The sequence below is a fragment of the Erpetoichthys calabaricus genome, chromosome 5 (genome assembly GCF_900747795.2).
Source record: "Erpetoichthys calabaricus chromosome 5, fErpCal1.3, whole genome shotgun sequence".
Lineage (NCBI taxonomy): Eukaryota > Metazoa > Chordata > Cladistia > Polypteriformes > Polypteridae > Erpetoichthys > Erpetoichthys calabaricus.
Window position 1 is genome coordinate 172,557,196 of NC_041398.2, and position 24,144 is coordinate 172,581,339.

The 24,144-nt window shown below is 39.2% G+C and overlaps 1 protein-coding gene across 1 annotated transcript in view; it reads left to right on the forward strand.

The window, feature by feature from the left end:
• ino80b (INO80 complex subunit B) overlaps positions 1-17,046 on the forward strand; it is a 43,797-nt gene extending 26,751 nt beyond the window's left edge. The window contains exons 3-5 of the mRNA XM_028802233.2: positions 13,075-13,193; positions 14,155-14,327; positions 16,100-17,046. Coding sequence (XP_028658066.1) covers positions 13,075-13,193; positions 14,155-14,327; positions 16,100-16,558 — 751 coding nt within the window. The 3' untranslated portion in view covers positions 16,559-17,046. The remainder of the gene's footprint in view (positions 1-13,074; positions 13,194-14,154; positions 14,328-16,099) is intronic.
• The last annotated feature ends 7,098 nt before the right edge of the window (positions 17,047-24,144 follow it).

Sequence of the window (24,144 nt, forward strand, 5' to 3'; positions counted from 1 at the left end):
ACACAGAATATAATATTGTATATGTATGCATGCTACTTGGCAGGTGCAGGGATTTCTTTCTGAAGCACCAATCCCGAGGAATGAAAATCCACTGAAATATTGGAACAACAACTGGAGTCGGTTTCCTACCATTACCAAAGTAGCACGCAAGTTCCTGTCAGCCCCATGTACTAGCGTGGATAGCGAGAGATTATTCAGTTTGGCTTCTAATGTGATCAACGAAAAGAGAAACAGAATTTCCTGTGGCAAGGCAGAGATGCTCTTGTTCGTTAAGAAAAACCTCCCCATCATGCTTAAAAAATAGAAAAGAATGATAAGCCTCCAGAAAAAAAAAGTTACTTATTTCTTTACTGTTGTACGCTTTTCTGATTTTTAAAATTATAGATTGGTTAGATTTATTCCATCAAAAAAGAAAGAAAAAATGTTACATGGTAAACTATTTAATACTGCAGACTGTAAAACAAAGGATCAGATAGCCAGTCAAATGTGATTGAGCAGAAGCCATTTTAATGATTGTAAATAATCTGCAAAAGTTGTTATTCTTAAGTTGTATTGCTTATTTCATTGTAATTGTACATTTTACCATTTTTTTTCAGTTTTCATTTTTTCGATTATTGTTGAATTTGTTGTATTTGTTCCATCAAAAAGAAAGAGAAAAGTTATTTAAAGCAAAAATCTGTAGAACTGTTACCCATATAACCAACAGGTAGCCAGCTAAATGTGGCAGATATCATTTGTTTTTAATGATTGAATGTGGTGTGCAAAATTGTTATACAAATAAATGTTCACTTTGTCTGTAATTCTTGTCCAGACAGATCAAGTCTCATTTTTCTCTGTATCTTATAAATATGTATATCGGCATCGGTATCGGCATCGGCAGATAAGTACATAGACATTATCGGATATCGGCATCGGCCCAAAATTCCCATATCGGTGCATCCCTACAAATCATGATACCTTTTTATAAATGTTTTACATTTTGTTTCCTTTCTGATCAAGTATATCATACTGAGGTTTTAGGCAAGTAGAGATATCATACAGAGGTGTATTTACCGTGTTGCCTGATCAAGGGCACGATACATACAACTTACTAACTTAATTTGTGAGTGTATAAAATTAGCAGGGTGTTAACATTTCACTCAGACTGGGGCCTTCACCTGTGCCATTAAAGTAATAAAGAGCACTGTCTCACTCAGGGCTGACTCTAGAATATATATATTTATATGATGCGCTCATGTATGGCATTGATAACGAAGTTAAGGGGGAAAGGTGCTCCCATTGCAGTTTCAAGTGCAGCAATCTTTTTATAATCGAGCAATGAGCTTACAATTGTGGATACCTCAAAATCGATAATAATTTTAAAATACTGGCCTCTAAATTTTAAAGTTTTTCTTTAAAGGTATCTCAAATAGAAGTGACTTGGGTCATGTTCGCTTTTACTACTGGTAATAACATGAGGCGCGTGCAACACAGTTAGAACTTGGCACATTTTTAAAAGATACATTTCAATTTATTTTTAAGCAAGCAGAAGTCTGTATAAGAACGTCTTTAACAACTTTTTAAATAAATCACTGTAACAAATAAATCAACGACATTTAACTAACATTTATTTCATAATAACTCTCTGTATATATGAAATCTAACAATCATGGCGCTCGATAAAAAGAGTCCGGTGTTGCTGTGCAGCCTCAAACCACTCATTAATGCCTAAAATGGCAAGAGAAAGCGCTAAATGTACCAATATGTTTGAATGCAAGAACTGCGTGCAGTGTAAGTTATAATTCAGGCCAGTGTTTGCTGGATAAATTGCAAAAGTGAAAACTGGAAATGAAAAAATAAATATTTATAACATAAACACCTGCATTGATTTTTTAAATTTTATGTAATGGTTACACGAAACTAGCTTGCCCCACTACTTCTGTTGTGTGTTGTAATGATTATAGGTATCAACGTGGACAGGTGAATTCTTGTGGATTCATAAAAACAGAATGCACTGCAGCAACAGTAAATGTCAATTAGAAACTTACCTTTTAATATTTCCAGTGTGACTTCGTCAAGTGAATCCATTGGTTTATATGCGTAAATATGTTACTTATCAGCTGCGAAGAGCACAGCAGTATTTTAGCTAACTATGTAACGTTGTTAATAACCTTACGGTGAGAACGTTTCAAAATGTAACATCTGATGCGCGGGAGAGCTAAGGACGCTTCACAGAGAACGTGTTTACGCATGCTCAAAGAAAAGTATGTCCCATTACATGACCAAGAAGGGGTCAAAAAGAGCGCTGGATATTGTTTTTTTTTTTTTTTTTTTTTTTTTTTTTTTTACAAATATAATGTAATTATACCGTTAGCTTTTCATATACTCAACAATGTCATTGATGTAAATAATTTTTTTTCCTAAAATAATGGAACGATCCTGTATATTACATCACATAACAGCTACAGTCGCTCAGCACTCATGCTTTTTGCTGTTTAAACACCAAAGATGATTTGGCATTGTTTTATTTGCTGCTCGTTTGTGGCTTTGAGTTTAAAATGACTTGAACCATATCAACACTACACATTATATTGTTTGGGGTTTCAAGTTCATGGTGCTGTGTCTTTGATAGAGATGTTTTGTAATTTGAAATTAAAATCCCTAACCTGGATAAATCCACCCGATTTGTTGATGCTATGAAGCTGGTTAATTTTAATTCTAGTGAGACTATATGACTGAAAAACAAAATGTATATTCTTGTTAAGTACTATCATGGGGATATCATTGAACTATATAAAACTTTTAAAGATTCTTAAATTCTTGAACTTTTCTTTTTATGTTAATAAACTAGCAAAATACCTGCTCTTCGCAGCTGCCAAGTACTGCCTTAAAATTGTTATTAAGAAGAAAAGTAAACATTTTTAAACTGAGGGAAAATATACAAATAATTATTTGTTAAGGATCTCTTTGTATACCACGTTGTCAGGTCGGCCCTCCGGTTGTAATATGACCAAGCTGTGCGCTGAGCTTACTCTTGAGCATGCAACGTACAGTTGGCCATGTGAAAAGCAATCTTGCCTCAAATCAATGCCAACCTTTTGTAGGGTTTGTCCCTGAGACTTATTAATTGTCATTGCGAAGCAGAGCCTTACTGGAAATTGGAGGCGTTTGAATTGAAATGGGAGATCAGAGGGTATAACGGGGATGCGAGGAATAAAAACTCTCTCCCCTGAGCCACTGCCAGTAAAAATAGTTGCCTCAATTAGGTTCTTTTGCAGACACGTGACCTGAAGTCTCGTGCCGTTACAAAGTTTCGGTGGCTGTACGCAAATCCACAATCGGCTTTTTTGAGCCAAACCTGTTGTTATAGTTTGAGCCTCTTTTTATTATTGGGATCGTACCTAGAAACAGAAGCTCTATTAACTTGTGGATTTGCGTGCGAATATTTAGCGGCAGCGTCTCTATTAACTTGTGGATTTGCCTGCGAGTATTTAGCGACAGCGTCTCCATGAACTTGTGGATTTGCCTGCGAGTATTTAGCGACAGCGTCTCCATGAACTTGTGGATTTGCCTGTGAGTATTTAGCGACAGCGTCTCCATGAACTTGTGGATTTTTCTGAGAGTATTTGGCGGCAGCGTCACGAAGTTGTTTCCGTCTAGCTGCATCAGAAAATGTACCACAACGTCTGACACGCCTCCTTTTTGCTGTTTTCTCACAGCTTGGATTGCTGCTGTCATAATCGGTTTGAGTATCATGGTTTGTTTCAATTACGTTAGTATTTGCAGGACTTGTTGTGTTAAAGTGACATTCGGCATCTGTCAAGCGTTGTAAGCATACAACCGGTTTCATCGATAACTTCGCATCCAGCTTTTGAGAATTGAAACATTCATAAACATCAAAGTGTCCACTACTCAAATCGTCACCTGTAAATCTAAGATGTTTAAGAGGCATTGGCGGTTCTCCAAACGTGTAAAATAGGCAGGCAGCCAACTACGTGGGAGGCGTGGGGATGGGGGACGCAATATAGGCAGGCAGCCAACTACATGGGAGGCCGGGGGACGCAGGACGCAACCCCGCCTCACACGGCGACCGAGCTGCAGGCTATGGACGTATATATGTACGTAAGTAGGATTCAGTTATGACCGTTACGCGTAGAATTTCAACTTTCTACCTACACGGGAAGTTGGAGAATTAGTGATGAGTGAGTCAGTGAGTATGGGCTTTGCCTTTTATTAGTATAGATTCCAGCAACACTGTTTGGATTAAGCCATTTATTTGACACAGTGAAAATACTCTTGCATCAAACCACCAGGCACACTTTTTATACAAGGATCATTTATTTTAAAATGTGGAAACAATTTTGATTTGAAGAAAAATATTACCATTTGAATTGAATTAGGCAAGTGTTAATCTGAAATGTGGTAGTTGTTAACAAAATCAAGGTTGTATTCTAAAACCTTTCTGGAGTAAAAAGAGTTTAATTTAAGTCTCAGGGTTGTGTCTTACTCATTTCTTAAAACAAGACAAACCTAGAAAGTTTTGGTTCTTGAAATAAGAATACATGTCCTGCTATGCTCATTGATGTAGTTGATAACAGGCTTTTCTCTCACAGTTGTGCTTTTTTAAAGTTGAATTGTCTTGGAATTACACTTTTATATCTAAGTCCGATATCTTAAGACCAGTTATCTTGAATTGAGCAAAATAATCTAGCAAGTATCATTGCAACATGAGGTATTTAATCTCCTGGGGCAAAATATTATATATACAGTTAGGTCCATAAATATTTGGACAGAAACAACTTTTTTCTAATTTTGGTTCTGTACATTACCATAATGAATTTTAAATGAAACAACTCAGATGCAGTTGAAGTGCAGACTTTCAGCTTTAATTCAGTGGGGTGAACAAAAGGATTGTATAAAAATGTGAGGCAACCAAAGCATTTTTTAACACAATCCCTTCATTTCAGGGGCTCAAAAGTAATTGGACAAATTAAATAACTGGAAATAAAATGTTCATTTCTAATACTTGGTTGAAAACCCTTTGCTGGCAATGACAGCCTGAAGTCTTGAACTCATGGACATCACCAGATGCTGGGTTTCCTCCTTTTTAATGCTCTGCCAGGCCTTTACTGCAGCGGCTTTCAGTTGCTGTTTGTTTGTGGGCCTTTCTGTCCAAAGTTTAGTCTTCAACAAGTGAAATGCATGTTCAATTGGGTTAAGATCAGGTGACTGACTTGGCCATTCAAGAATTTTCCACTTCTTTGCTTTAATAAACTCCTGGGTTGCTTTGGCTGTATGTTTTGGGTCATTGTCCATCTGTATCATGAAATGCCGCCCAATCAATTTGACTACATTTAGCTGGATTTGAGCAGACAGTATGTCTCTGAAACCTCAGAATTCATTCGGCTGCTTCTGTCCTGTGTCACATCATCAATAAACACTAGTGTCCCAGTGCCACTGGCAGGCATGCACGCCCAAGCCATCACACTGCCTTCACCGTGTTAATACAGATCATGTGGTATGCTTTGGATAATGAGCTGTTCCACGCCTTCTCCATACTTTTTTCTTGCCATCATTCTGGTAGAGGTTGATTTTGGTTTCATCTGTCCAAAGAATGTTTTTCCAGAACTGTGCTGGCTTTTTTAGATGTTCTTTAGCAAAGTCCAATCTAACCTTTCTATTCTTGAGGCTTATGAGTGGCTTGCACCTTGCAGTGCACCCTCTGTATTTACTTTCATGCAGTCTTCTCTTTATGGTAGACTTGGATATTGATACGCCTACCTCCTGGAGAGTGTTGTTCACTTGGTTGGCTGTTGTGAAGTTTCTCTTCACCATGGAAATGATTCTGTGATCATCCACCACTGTTGTCTTCCGTGGACGTCCAGGTCTTTTTGCGTTGCTGAGTTCACCAGTGCTTGCTTTCTTTCTCAGGATGTACCAAACTGTAGATTTTGCCACTTGTAATATTGTAGCAATTTCTCGGATGGGTTTTTTCTGTTTTCGCAGCTTAAGGATAGCTTCTTTCACCTGCATGGAGAGCTCCTTTGACCGCACGTTGTCTGTTCACAGCAAAATCTTCCACATGCAAGCACCATACCTCAAATCAACTCCAGGGGCCTCATGTATAACGCCGTGCGTAGAACTCACACTATAACATGGCGAAAGCACAAAAGCGGGATTGTACGTACGCACAGAAAAATCCAGATGCAGGAATCTGTGCGCACGCAAACTTTCACGTTCTTCCACTTCATAAATCCCAATCAGCGTGAAAAGTAACGCACGTGCACACGCCTTCTGTCCCGCCCCAACTCCTCCCAGAATTATGCCTCTTTGAATATGCAAATCAATATAAATAGCCGTTAAGCTCAGCCTTCTGGGAAAAGCACGGGGGAAAATATAAGAATTTCAGCGAATACCAAATGGAGGCAAAGGAAAAACGTACTATTTGTTGGTTTAAACAGTGGTATAATCAACAAAATGAAGTTGATCAAGTGACGGAGAAACTCGAAAGCTCAAGTTCACAAAGTCGCACAGTGCCCGAAATAAAAAAGAAATCACATATCAAAGTCGCCGTGAAAAGGCAAGTCGTAGCCCACCGTTTGAGTGTCATATGAAAGCTTATTAGGGTACAGACAAAACAAAATAGGCACACAGTGGGGAAAAAAGCACAAAATGTCAACTTTAATCTCGAAATTTCCACTTTAATCACATAATCTATTTTGCCATTAAAGTAGAACATCATAAACTTCATCTTAAAATCGTTTAATTTACTAGTTTCTAAAATCCCATTGTAACTAAAGTAGCACATTAAATGCTTTGTTCTGTATTTGATCTTCTATGTGCTCTGTGTGTGAATCACAACCTGCTTCTTAAACGGGCTTTCTTTTTCTCTGACAGGACACATAATCCATTACATTCGTGATATTACAGCTCTCTGAATAATTAAAATACTGAGATGTATACATGATATCTTTTTCATGATGATAGGAGTTAAAGCATGTTATTAAACATGGGAACACGGTGGCGCAGTGATTGTTCATGTCTCACGCAAGAGGCTTGCTGCGCCATGCGCGACCTTCGATGAAATAATTTATTGCAGCAGTACTGTCTCTTTCAAACGTACTAACCTCCAATTCCTGTCCTTACTTTTCTTTCTCCAAATACCCAATCGCCACACAATCAGCTCTGTAATAGACGTGAAGCCATTTGTAAGCTTAGAACGCCGATTCTTCAAAACTTTTAAGGAACATTGAAATACCTTCGTAGTACATGTTTAATTATTCTATCCGTCTATCCTTCCAGTGTCGCGTCAGCACGATCAAGAATACAACGCAATGCAGGAATAATCCATGAACTAGCTAGCTCTGCGGCACCGTGTCCTCACATGTTTAATTATTAACAATACAGATTGTTTAAATGAAGTTAAAGTTTTATCTGTATAATATAATCAACATATTTTGCTGCATTTCATCTTAAAAATTATATCGTCCTCATATGTAAATACGCGCTTTATAAAGTGGCGCAGGTTGAGCAATATTATAACTGTATCCCAAGTTTACAGTGAGGTGATTGTACTTATAAGTCCAAACAGTTCTACAAGGAGCACTTGATGGACTGATTTAGTGCATTTATAGTTCTTGGAATGAAACTTTTTCTAAACCGCGAAGTCCGTACATGGAAGTCTCTGAAACGTTTTGCCGTGGCTGAGTAAGCGTCTGCTTCATGCTGTATACCGATAATTCTCTTTCCGATCAGCTGCTGCTGTGATTCCCCACTCGGATACAGTGATATAAATACTCCGAGTGGTGCAGTGAGAGTAATATGGAAAAAGATGATCTGCTGTGGCAACCCTTAACGGGAGCAGCTGAAAGAAGAAGATGCATTGAGAGTAACAACGCTAAAGCAGTTATGGTATTTGGAATAATATGGCTATTCCCTGGACCATTATATTGCTGCAGGTTAATTACAATTAGATGCATTACACTAATAAACAATATGCAGTTAGTTTCAGTGTATTTATAAAGCTGCATCAGGAATGTGGATCTAAGAAAGAAAGGGTGACCACACAGGAACAGTAGCACTGCTTTGACGCTGGGTGCCGCCAGTCTGCAAAACCGAGCGGAGAAATTGCGTACGCCAGGGCATGAGTTACCGTGGGAAAGTGCGTGGCTTTACGCCAAGTTTAGGTTTTATACACCGCGATTTGAGCATGGAAACATTCGTACGCAACATTTCTGTGCGTACGCACCGTTTATACATGAGGCCCCAGGCCTTTTATTTGCTTAATTGATAAGGACATAACGACGGACTTGCCCACACCTGCCCATGAAATAGCCTTTGAGTCAATTGTCCAATTACTTTTGAGCCCCTGAAATGAAGGGATTCTGTTGAAAAAAAAATGCTTTAGTTGCCTCACATTTTTATGCAATCATTTTGTTCACCCCACTGAATTAAAGCTGAAAGTCTGCACTTCAACTGCGTCTGAGTTGTTTCATTTAAAATTTATTGTGGTAATGTACAGAACCAAAATTAGAAAAAAGTTGTCTCTGTCCAAATATTTATGGACCTAACTGTATTTCCTTAAAGTAAGAAATTTTTACTTGTTAAGAAAAAATGTTTTGCAGTGTACCCTCTAGTTTTTTATTTATTAATTCTTTTATTTTTTTTAACTGTTAAGTGGATTTGAATAACACATGAGGTGGTACTCTCCATTTAAGATTTCTTTAATATTTGTTTGAATTTTAAGCAGCACAAAATATCAACACACGAACAACAAATGGGGTGCAGGGGGATCACTGGTGGGGAGTTTTAGGAGCCGGGGGGTGTATTACCAAAGGGTGAAAGGGATAATAATCGCTGCACAGCACTTTTCAAACTACTATGCGAGAAGAAGAGGGAGTGGCTCGATAACCCTACAGCTTACTCTGTTGCCGCCAGTTTGTTATCAACCATTGTCACCAACAGTGCTACTTGTATAACTCACTGTGTTTTTGCTTGCTCTCCGTGTACTGTAATGTTTTAATCAAAACACAGTATCATAGCTGGAGACAAGCCTGCTGTTGTTTGGTGTTGCTGTTTAACAGCTGATACAAGTATTTTGCTAATGTAACTGTGCACAAACTTTGTTTCATGGAAAAGTCATTATTTGTTTCATGTCAAAAGTATTAAACATATTGTATAAAATTACCTTCAGACTATGTATATAAGGTATATATAAAACATAAATACATTTTGTGTTTTGACTTGTGTCCCATCCCCAATGTATTTGCAAATATTCCAAAATTTAAAATACTTTTGTTACCAGTCATTTCAGAATAGGGATGATCAGCCTGTACTTAGTTGTTTTATAATTAAATGGATTTTTTATGACCAAAACATGAGTATTTTCCATGGCTATGGCTTTAATTCTGTGCTCCCTTACAACACCAATTTTTGAATGATGTCACAATTTGGAGAATCATTTAATGAGGATTCTTGCAGCTTTTCCATTTGGTCTTCTTACTTGAACTATAAACCCCTTAATTTGTACATTTTGTTCTAGTCATCGCTTTCAACATTTTTCTGTCTATTCCTAATAACAATTTGTGACAGGTTTATTACATTCTGGTGTCCCGATTTCCAGTTTCTTTCACTCATTACCTGGCTGGTTACCCTACCTTTTCTTCCTGGGCCTCCATGAACATCAGCTTTCAGAAACACAAATCCAGATCTTCCTTATACCCTTAAACTTTTATCATCACCTGCTTATGTGCCCCTTATTCCAAATGGCTATCTTTGTATGGACTCACTCTAAAATAAGGGTTTGCTGAGTCAGTTAAGATTTGCAAAATAGATAGAAGAACCAACATCGCCTTGTTCTCATATATTCAGGAATAGACTTTAGAGTGAACAGAAGAGCCATTGGTGTGAAATGGGGAATGTAGTGGTCCTTACTTTCTATAATATTAGTTCAGCTTTGTTTAAACATGTAATTCTTTGGCATTGTTCAAATTACACCATAATCCATCAAGGGATAGAAGCCTAAATGTCATGAAAAATAACCTAGTGTGTTTTTTGTCTTTTACTTTTATCCACTAGATGGCAGTAAATGTCACATGATGAACCAATTCATGCAAACCAGGAGTCACTCTCGTGAAATAAAAAATATCCTCTGCAGAAGGTATTTGGTGCATTCATGATGGCTCACATTCTGTACTGTCAGATAAGGACTTTGAGCTGTCAGAAGAAAGTAACAATGAGAGTCCCTGTTCTAAACAATGTCACCAGTCCAGCATGTATCACAAACAGTGTGGTTTAGCAATACGTGCAATTGGCTGCTTTGAACAGACTGATATGTTTCAGAATAATCATGTATAGGGAATTCATACATTGTTAGTTTGTTTTCCATAATTTTAGAAATACAAAATGACACTTTCAGAAAAAGCTGTTTAGGGCTTTATGAAAAAGGTCAATTTTGACAAATTACGGAGCAGTATTGTAACTGAGACTCTGAGGCAAGTTTTTAAGATAGAAAATCTGTCTGAAAATGAAGCAAATGTCTGTTTAGAACAGAAAGCATTGTTTCTTCTGCTGATTTATAGCACTTGGACCTTTGTTTGATTCCAGGCTTGATGAAATTTGATGTGGAGTTTGTTCTCCTCAAGTTGGCAGCCTGTTAGCCACAAGCCTGTTTGCCACAGACCAGTGGGTTATGGGCCGTGTGTGTTTTTTTATTTGTACTCTAGAAGAAGTGGATTTTAATAATAATAATAATTCATTACATTTATATACAGTAATCCCTCCTCCATCGTGGGGGTTGCATTCCAGAGCCACCCGCGAAATAAGAAAATCCGCAAAGTAGAAACCATATGTTTATATGGTTATTTTTATATTGTCATGCTTGGGTCACAGATTTGCGCAGAAACACAGGAGGTTGTAGAGAGACAGGAACGTTATTCAAACACTGCAAACAAACATTTGTCTCTTTTTCAAAAGTTTAAACTGTGCTCCATGACAAGACAGAGATGACAGTTCCGTCTCACAATTAAAAGAATGCAAACATATCTTCCTCTTCAAAGGAGTGCGCGTCAGGAGCAGAGACTGTCATAAAGACAGGAAAGCAAACAAATCAATAGGGCTGTTTGGCTTTTAAGTATGCGAAGCACCGCGGCACAAAGCTGTTGAAGGCGGCAGCTCACACCCCCTCCGTCAAGAGCACAGAAAGAGAGAGAGAGACAGAGAAAAACAAGCAAGCAAAAATCAATACGTGCCCTTCGAGCTTTTAAGTATGCGAAGCACCGTGCAGCATGTCGCTTCAGGAAGCAGCTGCACAGAAAGTAGCAACGTGAAGATAATCTTTCAGCATTTTTAGACGAGCGTCCTTATCATCTAGGTGTGCGAATAGCCCCCCTGCTCAATCCCCCTACGTCAGGATCAGAGAAAGTCAGCGCAAGAGTGAGAGAAAAGTAAGTTGGGTAGCTTCTCAGCCATCTGCCAATAGCGTCCCTTGTATGAAATCAACTGGGCAAACCAACTGAGGAAGCATGTATCAGAAATTAAAAGACCCATTGTCCGCAGAAATCCGCGAAGCAGCAAAAAATCTGCGATATATATTTAAATATGCTTACATATAAAATCCGCGATGGAGTGAAGCCGCGAAAGGCGAAGCGCGATATAGCGAGGGATTACTGTAGTGCTTTTCTCAGTACTCAAAGCGATATTCACACAGGAAGGAACTGGGAAGCAACCCCACAATCTTCCACAGTCTCCTTTGAAGGTGAATGAATAATGGAAACATACTATTTTTTTCAATTTAATTCTTTTTATTTGGAGACAAAACCTTATTTTAGAACACAGTAGAATAGTAGAAAACTTTCCATGAAACTTGGCAATAAACCTCCATCCAAGCAAAATGCACTAATTCAAGACTTGAGCAAAATTCTGTGTTGAAGTTGGGACATGAAGACAAGATGTTTTAAGATGAATTTGTGTAATATGTGGAAATGAGCTCAAGTGAAAAGCCTTTGACTACTTGAGCACCCCCAGTAAAAGCCTGAATGGTCAGTTGAGATGGCTCAGACATTTGCTGTTCCTGCTTCAGGTGGAGAGCAGGTCACAGGTTTGAGTACATGATCTGGTCTGGGAGTGACTTTCATGTAGGGCACCAGTTGTATGAGACAATTCCAGATACACACATTGCACTCTAGCTTATTTCCATTCTCTGTGGGATTTTCATGTGTCCTCTCATGTTTGTGTTGTCAACATGGTTTCTGCTAACTGTCCAAAAACATGCTTAATGACTGTAAATTGGCATGAGTAAGTGTTTGTAGTGGTTGGCTTCTGGTCCTGCCCACTCTCTGAATGTAGGTGAGTGGATTTGAACACATATGCTTATGTTAATTTACTTTGATTGCTTAGGGTTGTCGTTTCAATGGTTTTAATGCATTTTTACACACACTATGTACAAGGAGCTCTGATTTTCATAAGGTTTGGTTGGTATTTCTTTTTTTTTCCCTCTGCTGTGTTAAGAACATATACAGTATATTATGAACTGATGTTTGTATCATAATAGATTTGTGTAGCAATATACCCGAATGAGATTTATTAATCAGCCATCTTAATGGTAAATTGTCATATTTGTGCACTTGTCAAATGAAAGACTAACCTGGACAATTATTAGCACATCATACTGAGACAGCTGATGAGTGGTAGAGTGTCTGTTCCAGCTTTATGAATATTAGAAGTATTAGAGTCAAGTTGTCTTACTCAGATTAAGAGGGGTCTGTAGTAGATCACACCAAAAACTTAAGTTTCAGTGCTGTTCAATCCATGTACCAGGCAGAACTTTTTCCTAAGATATTACTGGTTGTTTGCGGCTGCTACCCCCATGTTGCCAGTGCACACTGGAAAATGTGTGTTGGTGTGTGCTGCGAATTGTAACAGCACATCCAAGTAAACCTTCATCGCCTTTGTGCCATTTCAGTTTGTTCTTGACTTCTGCTAGCTGACCAATGGATCTGCATTACCTACAGACAAAAAAACAGAAAAAGCTGGGCCTTGGTTTTTTAAAACAAGATCTTGAGCTAAGTGAACATGAAATGTTTTGTATTTTTTTAGTGTCCCAACATTTACAGTGGTACCAGAGGTGAGTCGGTCACCATCACCGCTAATGATCGTGGATGATGATGATGAACCAACTGAAGGAGTTCCCATTGAGCAGTATCGAGCCTGGCTTGGTAATTAATAATATTCTAAGATGTTCAGATTTAAAGTGCTTTTGTAGTTTATTTATTTAACAATAAAGTACCCTTAATATACAGTGAGTGGCTGCCTTATTAAGGACATCTAGTAGATTTCAAGCTTGTCCTCCCCTTCTTGCCCACAGATCATTCTAACTTGATCAAGGCGTGTATTTAAGAAGTTGTCAAAGAGGGATTCTGGTCAAATCCATGTTGTGTCCCCTTGTGTTTGAAAATTAGCAGGTGGATGTCTACTCTGAACAGCTTGCTCTGTGTCATCATGCTCATGCTTGGTTTGCAGTCTGTTGAATGTTGAAGATTTTTTAATGCCATGGTCCTCCCATAAGGGTGAATCTGTGGAACACAAATTTTGTTACACAAGGTAATATTTCAGCGTGTTTGTGCACCTTAGCCTGCTATAACTCATATGTTTTTTCACGGACATGATGTGCAATATTTTAGGATGCTGGTTGTCATTACAAGCTACTAGTTTTGTCTCTCACATCAGCAAAGTTGTATTTGACTATTACTTGGCAGAAGCCTATGTCCATTCTGCAAAAGTCCCATCAGTATCTGTCTTCTACATGTCATTGGCTGTCATGCATGAAAGCCTTAGCAGGTTTTCTGTTTCTGATACAAAAAATGCTGATCCAGTAGCCCTGACTGCTACGCTGCATTCAAAGACGCTGAAATCTTTGAAATCTTGTTTTTTCCAAGTTTCACACAAAAATGACCTGTCTGTATATATGATGATGTTACTGACTGAATTGTCAAGGTAGGAAAAGTGTATTTAATAACGTAGCCACTCTATCTAAATAAACAAGTAAGAATATATCAGAAACATTTCTTACTGTTAGTGAAATACTGCTTGTGTAGTGCTGCTGTAGTCAATTCATTTTAACTTCAAAAGAGCACCAGTTTTGAATCTAAGGTCTGATTTAAGTGTCAACTGTTTCAGATGAAGACAGTAACTTAGACCCTTCACCTTTGCCTGATATGGACTCAGAGAGCCTTTTGGGAGCTCCTGAAGATGAGGAGGAGAAATGGCTTGATGCCCTAGAGAAAGGAGAGCTGGATGATAATGGAGAGCTGAAAAAGGAGATTGATGAGTCACTGCTTACTGCAAGACAGGTAACCTGCCGAGCTTTCAGCCCCCTTTTATGCTTCTGTTTTTTGTTTGGCTGAAGCTTTCCTAAGGCAGCAACTTTCAAAGTGTACAAGAGCTTATACTAGAAGAACATTTTTCCCCAAATCTAACCTATTGCCTCGGAAAATGCTTGACATTTTTATTTAAAATTAATCTCTTCTGGGATTCATTGATAGTACAAGCAGCATTTTGTCTGTTTTGCTTAAGAACATATCAGTTTTTCAACACATCCACATTTTAATCATTAAAATATTGTAACAATTACGAATTCTACACATTATTACATACTCTAAAATGCAAATAGACCACCTAGAAAACCACAGTCAAGGTTGCTATGTTTATACTTCAGGACAGAAAATCCAATTCTCACTTTTGTGTGATCTTTTGTCCAACTGTTGAGGAAAACAAAGGCCCTCATGAGTCATTTCCAAACTGAACTAGCTAAAAGAGACCACAATAGGCAAATTAGGTGTTTATTAATTAAAAAAAAAAACTTCAGCTGTTTTCTTGAGTCACCTTATAGTACGTTGTCGCACCAGTACCCTTCTACTTATTCCTTTTCTCAGTATACTCTGGCCTGTCCTCCTCCTGCCAGTCAATTCCTCCTGTCTTCATATTCACTGGGGGGTTTTTCCAGAAGAGCGATTTCTAGTACAGTCTGGGGTCAACTCTCACTTCTGAAACTTCTGGGGTTTTCTGGTTAGAAATGCCTCTAGCAGTCAATAGTGTAACCTTGCAGTCATGAATCCCGAGCACCTACTTAAAGTACCAGAACTATCTTACAGACTTCTCAATAACTGTGTGCGGGACAGTGCTCCTATTCTAGCCATGATCGGAAATGATATAGAAAAATAAATGTAAAACTGTTGGGATGGGATAGTTACAACTGAGCCATTTATTACTTTGCAAGCTGCCATCTCCAATAACATGCACCTTGGGTGGTGTCCACCGTTTTCTTTTTTTATTTTGCTTAATTGTGGAAGGGCAACTGGTATGTAATGATTTACAGAGTAAATATCTCTGTAATTAATCTAAGTAGAACTCTGCATTGCACGAGATACATTGATTTGTTTGACCCTTTTTTTTTTTTTTACAAAGTTCTACTTCACCACAGAACACTGGCATTCTAGCAGGTATATCTGTATAACATGTATTAAATGATCTGGCGTCCCATCCGGGGTTAGTTCTTGCCTTATAATTATCAGGTATTTCAGAGATGCAGAAGTAAGGGAGTGAGAAGGTAGAAGGATCCTAATTAAGTGAAGCAAAGGCATTGACTTTGACTGTTGTTAACTACTTGAGTCTGATGGGTTGCTGAATAGAAATCTACTTGTCATCTCAAAATGAGGGACAGAAACAAAAAATTGCATTGCCATCACTTTTCTCCATTTGCATACATTGATCCATTAGAACACCAGGCAGAATTAATTCATCCTTGCTGAAATTACATGCAGAAATTGGCCAAAATCATTTTTATGGTCTTAACACATTCGTTTCAGTTTGTGCCCTTGGTGTGGTAAATGTAATTAATAATAAATAATAAAGCACACACTTCAAACCAATTCTACTCTGATCCCCATATCCCAGTTCCTCTGTGTCAGTCATATTCTTAGATGTTGCATATTTTGCCTATATCGAAAAATACAACATCAGAGCAATCTGTTCAGGTGCAGCCACTTGTAAGCCTTTTGATTGCCAAAAGAGTCTTACCATTTGATTTGAGATTTTTAATTTATGTAACCTTTTCATCTTGCAGCGAGCTCTGCTACACAAGCAACAAAGCCAGCCTCTCCTAGAATTACCAATGGGCTTCAAAGAAAAGGAAATGACAGAAGAAATGATGCTGAAGCGAGAGGAGCGTGCACGAAAACGCCGCTTACAGGCTGCAAAGAAAGCGGAAGAGAATAAGAATCAGACCATTGAGAGATTAACTAAAACCAACAAAGCTAAAATAAAGACACTACGGGAGAAAAAATCAAAACAAGCCCAGTGTCCCATGGTTAGATATATCAGTTCATTTAATGGAACGACGATCTCCTATCCAGAAGGTGTTTGCACCCCCTCAGTGGCTGCCCCCCGTGTTGTTCCTGCAGCCACACTTTGCGGAGTTGTTGGTTGCTCAAACCTCAAGAAGTACTCCTGCTCAAAGACTGGGATTCCACTTTGCAGCCTGCAGTGCTACAAAAAGAATTTGACTGTCCAGTGTCCAGCGTGAACCTCTCTAGCCATGCTGTTACCATCTGATTGAATTTGGCTACCCACAAGAATTTTTGATTTTTCTATGTGCAGGAAATTTAACCAACCTGACCAAAGGTTTGAACTGCTTCAAAATCATGTAGTGTGCTATGGCTAAGTGTGTGTTTGGTTCTTCTTCATAGTTGTTTTTGATTTCATTTTTATTTTAGTAAAGTAACAACAAAGTTAGGCCTGAAGAAGGTAGGCCAGAAAAATGGGTGCAAAGTAAAGTAACTAAAGTTGAACTGAAAGATTACTGCAAGAATGGACTAATTTAATACGGAATTAAGAAGGACAAAGTTATTCTTACGTGATTAGGGTTTATTACTCTCTGCAATTTATTTATGAGCGCACCAAGTGTGAGCTGTCCAGTTCTGTAAAAGAAAGAGCTTGACTGGGAAACAAGGAGTTAAATGGATTCCTTAGTTTGTTCTGCTGTATGTGAATTACAATAAATGTGTACATTTATCCTTTTTATTTTCTTTCACCCACTTATCTGGTTTCTGGTAAGATGGAACAGCAACAGACCATGTAAAGCAAAGGCCAAACTGTTGGAAAAGATGCCAGCCCTTCACAAAACAAGTATGTTGCCAGTTCTTTTTTTTTTTTTTTTTAGCAGTATTTTGTAAATACCTACCAATATAGTTGTGATGAAGTCATTATAGAGAGAATTTAATTTTAAGTAATACTCCTCAACAGTGGTAGTTGAGTAATTGAGCACAATAAGCTAGTTAGGTTGTTCAGTGTTAATTCTAGTGTACGGATATTAGTGGGTGGAAATTTTTAATGAACCTAATGTCTGCTCAGTAAGTACCACAAGTACACAATTGCACTCGTTAAGCAGAAGGCAAAAACTGAATATGTAGTGTGGCACGCGGCTGGGGGTGGCACCCAGCCGGGACACCCAGGAAGACAAGAGGAGGGCTCATGCCTCCTCCAGACCACAAGGGGGCGACCGCCCTGGTTGATTTGGGGGCCACGGGTACAGAGCTTGGAAGCTCAGCCCTGTAGGGACCTGTGGTCACCACCAGGGGGTGCCCCCATGCCTGAAGGTTCCTGGACCCAAGTACTTCCGCCACACCCGGAAGTGCTGGGGGGAAGATGTGTGGGGACACCTGGAGTGTTTCCAGGGATACAGCCGGCACTTCCGCCACACTGGGGCGTGTCGGTGGGAGATTGCCGGTGCACACCTGGAGCACATCCGGGTGCAGATAAAAGGGGCCGCCTTCCTTCACAAGGAGGCTGGAATCGGGTGGAAGTTGGATGAGGTCTGGGAGGAGAGATGGGAGGCGGCCTGAAGAAGAAAGGCATTGTGTGGTTTGACCTGGACTTTGGGGGAGTTTTGGGGTTGTGTGGCACTTAAACCTGTAAATAGACTTGTAAATAAACATGTGTTGGGTGACATGAATGTGTCTGCCTGTCTGTGTCCGGGCTGTTCCCCACAGTAGCCGTGAGAGGCATCCCTCAGAGGTCCAACCCCCATTAGATTTCACACAGTCCAGTTGTTAAGCCATTTTCTTTCAAATTTTGGATAACTGGAGACAGAGCCTCTTCCAGCAACTTAAATCATGGGGCATTAGAGTGTTATAACAGTCTTGTCAAGAACAGGCCATTGAGGCTAACAAACTTGTCAATCGTATTCACTGAATTTCTCCAAAATAACATTAAGTTGATTTTTGAAAGTCCCCAGCATCTTGCCGTCTACCACACTACTTGGTCATTTTTTTTCACGCATTGAATGTTCTCTTTGTAAAAGACAGTTTTCTGATGGTTGCGCTAATGCTTTACACACCCACTCTCATTCATAACATTCTCAGTGTTGCCTAATCGAACTCCTATAGAGACTCATACAGAATTAGAGTGCAGGAAACTAGGTGTGTCGCAATACCACAATTTGTGTATTTGATACCAATACCAGTGAAATTTTACAGTACTTGATGCCTTTTGATACCTGTTGGATGGCCTTTAATTAAAGTACCACCATTATTGAAATTAACAATATTTTGCCTTTTTCTGTAATACAATATGAAATATATAAACCCTAACAGTAACCACTTTTTAAAAAACTGGTCTATCCATCAAGTAGTTAATCAACTATCATTTAAGTAAACAAGTGCAGTATCGGCATTCATAAATATCAAAATACAATACAGAGCTTGAACCTTTAATGGGGTTTTCCCCCCATGTGTAACAACAATTGGGGGGTTTTTAATCTTGGGGTGATTTTAGTGTAGAGTTTATAAAGAATTATATCATCATGAACCACTGGATTTTACACTGACACTGTCTGTCCAGTAACTGAAATCTACTACATAAAAGCCATACTATGTATAAAATAACAAACATATATATATTGACGCCCCTTCACTCTATATTCAGGGGGAGCAGCCATGAGAGGTGCAATACCTCCCTCTGGACGCTAGATGGCCGCCCCCCTGGGTTGGAGCGGTGCCTCGGTTTCCCGCAGGGCTCAATGGGAATTGGAGTTGGGTGCAGCCCTGTTGGGTCCCGCAGGGGGTGCTGCAGCTGGAACTCCTGAGCCCTTATGGGCAGTGTTTTCACCACACCCAGAAGTGCAGCCGGAACTCGGCAGTCAACCACCTGGAGCACATTCGGGTAGACTATAAAAGGGGCCAGCAACCATCACTCAAGAGCCAGAATTGTGAGGAGGAGGACAAGGTTGCCTGAGAGGAGTGGTGGAGGAAGAAAAAGAGTGCTTTGCGGTGTGTTTAATTTGGTGTTTGTGCACTTGGGACTGTGTTGTGCCTGTGGGGATTACGGGGAAGACGTGGCCCACAGGTGAAGAAAAATAAACGTTTATTTTACACGTGTCTTCTATGTCCAACTGTGTCGGGTCAGGCGCCCATCTTGCGGCTTTTGTTACAATATATAATATACTGCTCAAATGAAAGGAACACTTTTTAATCAGAGTATAGCATCAAGTCAGTGAAACCTCTGGGATATTGATCAGGTCAGTTAAGTAGCAGAGGGGGTTGTTAATCAGTTTCAGCTGCTTTGGTATTAATGAAAGTAACAACAGGTGCACTAGAGGGGCAACAATGAGATGACCCCCAAAACAGGAATGGTTTAACAGGTGGAGGCCACTGACATTTTTCCCTCCTCATCTTTTTTGACTCTTTTTTCACTAGTTTTGCATTTGGCTACGGTCAGTGTCACTGCTAGTAGCATGAGGCGATACCTGGACCCTACAGCGATTTCACAGGTAGTCCAACTTCTCCAAGATGGCACATCAATATGTTCCAATTACCCGAAGGTTTGCTGTGTCTCCCAGCACAGTCTCAAGGGCATGGAGGAGATTCCAGGAGACAGACAGTTACTCTAGGAGAGCTGGACAGGGCCGTAGAAGGTCCTTAACCCATCAGCAGGACCGGTATCTGCTCCTTTGGGCAAGGAGGAACAGGATGAGCAGTGGCAGAGCCCTACAAAATGACCTCCAGCAGGCCACTGGTGTGAATGTCTCTGATCAAACAATTAGAAACAAACTTCATGAGGGTGGCCTGAGGGCCTGACGTCCTCTAGTAGGCCCTGTACTCACTGCCTGGCACCATGAAGCTCAACTGGCATTTGCCATAGAATACCAGAATTGGCAGGTCCACCACTGGCATTCTGTGCTTTTCACAGATGAGAGCAGGTTCACCCTGAGCACATGTGACAGACGTGAAAGGGTCTGGAGAAACCATGGAGAATGTTATGCTGGCTGTAACATCGTTAAGCATGACCAGTTTGGTGGTGGGTCAGTGATGGTCTGGGGAGGCATATATCCATGAAGGGATGCACTGACCTCTACAGGGTAGACAACGGCACCTTGACTGCCATTGGGTATCGGAATGAAATCCTTTGACCCATTGTCAGACCCTATGCTGGTGTAGTGGGTCCTGGGTTCCTCCTGGTGCACAACAATGCCTGGCCTCGTGGCAATAATAGTTATTGTCTGTTTTTCACCTACATTATTATCATTCTTTAATGTAATATTATTTATTGTATCATTATGCTGCTGCTGGAGAATGTGAATTTCCCATTGGGATTAATAAAGTATCTATCTATCTATCTATCTATCTATCTATCTATCTATCTAATAGTATGCAGGCAGTTCCTGGAGGATGAAGGGATTGAGACCATTGACTGGCCCCCACACTCGCCTGACCTAAATCCAATAGAACACCTCTGGGACATTATGTTTTGGTCCAGCCGAAGCCGCCAGGTTGCACCTCAGACTGTCCAGGAGCTCAGTGATGCCCTGGTCCAGATCTGGGAGGAGATCCCCCAGGACACCATCCATCATCTCATTAGAAGCATGCCCCGACATCGTCAGGCATGCATACAAGCACGTGGGGGCCATACAAACTATTGAGTATGATTTTGAGTTGCTGCAATGAAATTTTGGCAAAATGGACTAGCCTGCCACATCATTTTTTTACTTTGATTTTCAGGGTGTCTTTGAATTCAGCCCTCTGTAGGTTGATAATTTTTATTTCCATCAAAAGATGTGGCATCCTTTCGTTCTTAACACATTACCCAGTCCATATCAGTATAGATGTCCAGCATGATTTTTTTTCCTATTAAGATCTGATGTGTTTTCAAAGTGTTCCTTTAATTGTTTTGTGCAGTTTATATACAGTACACTGTTGAATTACTGAATTTCAAGATCATTCAAGATATTTACAGTTAAACAAACTCTGTAGAGCTGGTTTTGTAGCAACATGCTTTTAAAATCTGGTTTGTCAATGAAGCAATAAGTTAAGTTTTTAATATTTCCTCTTGTAAGATTTATATTTGAATAATTAGTTGATTAAAAGTATTTTGTAAAGAGTAATAAATAACAGATGAGTCAATTTAAATTTCAAATGTCAGAAACACAATTACTTTAACATTTCAAATTGGTCCCTCCTTTTTTTTTTTTTTTTTTTTTTTTACATTTGGCCCAACTTTAAAGCCTTTTGTGTGATATTAAACTTGTCAGTTTTATATGAATCCTTTACTTTAGAACTCCTAATAAACGGCCTGTGCTTTGCTGTTTTTGAGGTTTCACCCGTGATTGATCACATTTTGTTCTTTCTTACGCCTGTTTACAAATTCAGAATTAGAAAATTATGGGGTTTGCCGTTACATGTACTCATAAAAAGTCAAACTGTGAGGCTGCGTTACAATATTCAACCTAATATTTGAGGTTTACTTTTAGTTACAAATTACACTCATGAACATTAGTTTGCCTTCAAAAGCCAGTTGAATTACAAAAATTCAGTATTTGCAGATTCATATTTAACAATACAGTATGCTGTTTGATTTGTCCTGCTAGCTCTGTGTTTTGGCGATTATGCATCTCTGTTAACACAGTAAATGTCTTCTTAATTGGGAGACGTGTCTTATCCTTAAAAGCATTGAAATATTAAATACATTTTATTTTGGTGTTAACAAATGGAGCAACTCGTGCTATTGCTGGTGTAGACAAGCCCCAAAGCCCCTTTGTTTTAATCTTGCCTCGATGTTTACTTGCTTCAGCCCTTATTTCCATTGCCAGTCCTCTCACAGTCCTATACGTGGAACTGTGGATGTGTGTGAGGTCCCCCTCCTCGATCTGCAAGATTGGACTACACATGAACCGAATGGATGCTTGAACTGATGGACATTTGTAAAAATGCTCATTACAATTGAAGAATGAATACGAAGCCTCCATTCATTTATGTGTATGACACTACTGTATTAAAAGCTATTAAGTACATTATCTCTTCATTCAGATACATAACAATACAAGTAAAACGATTAGACCTCATTTGATTGGTAATGTTTCTTTTTTGCTTTCAATGCATGCACAAATCTGTTTCTGCAATAATTGCATACTGTGGTAAATGTTGCAATAATGTGAGCCTGTATGTGTGTGTGTTTCCCTTTTTTTTTTAAATTTTATTTAAAATAACAAGTACAAATCCTGAATTTGCATGCTGCAGTTTTTCCGTGCAAACATAAAAGTATGTCCAGACATTACTTGAGTTGTTTTTCTTTTTGACATTTGTAGATGTGATGCTGTAGCATCACCAATGTGAGACATTTTTATATGCAGTTTTTACTGTTATTGTTATGTATTATTGTTCCTTCTGGAGTAATTCGTCTTCCTGCAGTCATGCATGAATTCAGTACCAACTTTCTTGGTACTACCTATACAGTAAAAAAAAAAAACGGATACCATTACGTTTTTAGACTTTTGGTACCACATTAGTACCAAAGTATTGGGTTTTTGTGACATTACGACAGGAAACCACTCTAGACTGGGTGCAAGACCCGCTGATGCACAGACCCACACCCACATGGTGCTAGTTAATAAATGCCAATCCACATGACATGCACATCTTTAGGGATAAGGGAGGGAAATTCTTGCAGACGGATAAAACCTGCAAACTCCACCCATAGAATAATAGATAAAAGATACAAAACCAGAACCCTGAACATGATGTCATCCTCCATGACATTCTAAAATTCAAGGGAATTCAAATTTCACCAGTTAACCTTATCTTTGAAATGTGGGTGAAAACCCCCTCAGACACCAGGAGAACATGCGTGTTCCACAGCCACTACAGCAAGTCTAGGACTCAAATCCAAAAAGTGGATCTACCACTTGACAATTGTGGCACCATGCTGTCCTAGTGGGACATTACATAACATAAAAAGCAAACTGTGTCGACTGAAGCATTGTTTTAGTGTCAGATGGCTTTCTAACTGTGGGCCTGTCCACTAGATGGTGAAGTGTAATCACTGGCGCGATGGCCCTCATAATATGTACCAGATGTTCCAGCCACAGAGCAAAATTTATATCTCTACAGCAGCATATGCACACATGGAAATCATTTACAAAACATAAGTCTTTCTAATTGGAAGCACAAGCAATATATATTTATGAAACTAAGAAAAGTAGGATCTTAGTATTTTTATACTAGCAACTTTCAATTATTATGATTGCTAATTGATTTTAGGTTTATCCTCAACAACACTTTTTATGCAGAAATGGCTTTCTGACACTATGTACACACATGTCATTCTTGGTTTCTTGGATTATTTATGAGTCTGTAATTTAAAACGGTACAGAGGTCAGAAAAATGTTATTTCATTTCAGATGTATTTTTATATAACATGTTTTCAAACCCAACTAATCTTGTTCAAAATCCAGGGACCCAGAACATATCCATGCGGAATCAGATGCAAAGTCCGTCTGTCACAGGGTCCTCTCGTAGACGCAGAGGCACACAGAGTGACTGTAGAATTACCAGTTGATTTAACATGCATGTCACTCAGACATTGGAGGAACACTCTAAGCAACAACTGGGCACAGGGTCCAAAGGGTGGTATGCTGGATCGGTGAACTATCAGTGCTAACCACTGCTCCATCATATTAATTTTGTATATGTGCAATTTATCCATAACACGAAGTCCACCGAATCAAGCTGGATATGTGCCTTGCATTCCGAATTCTGTGTAAATACCACAGATCGGAGGATTCCTGCAGTTCAGAACTGGAGGGTTGTAGTGGCTACAGCTTTTTGTTCAACCTAATTT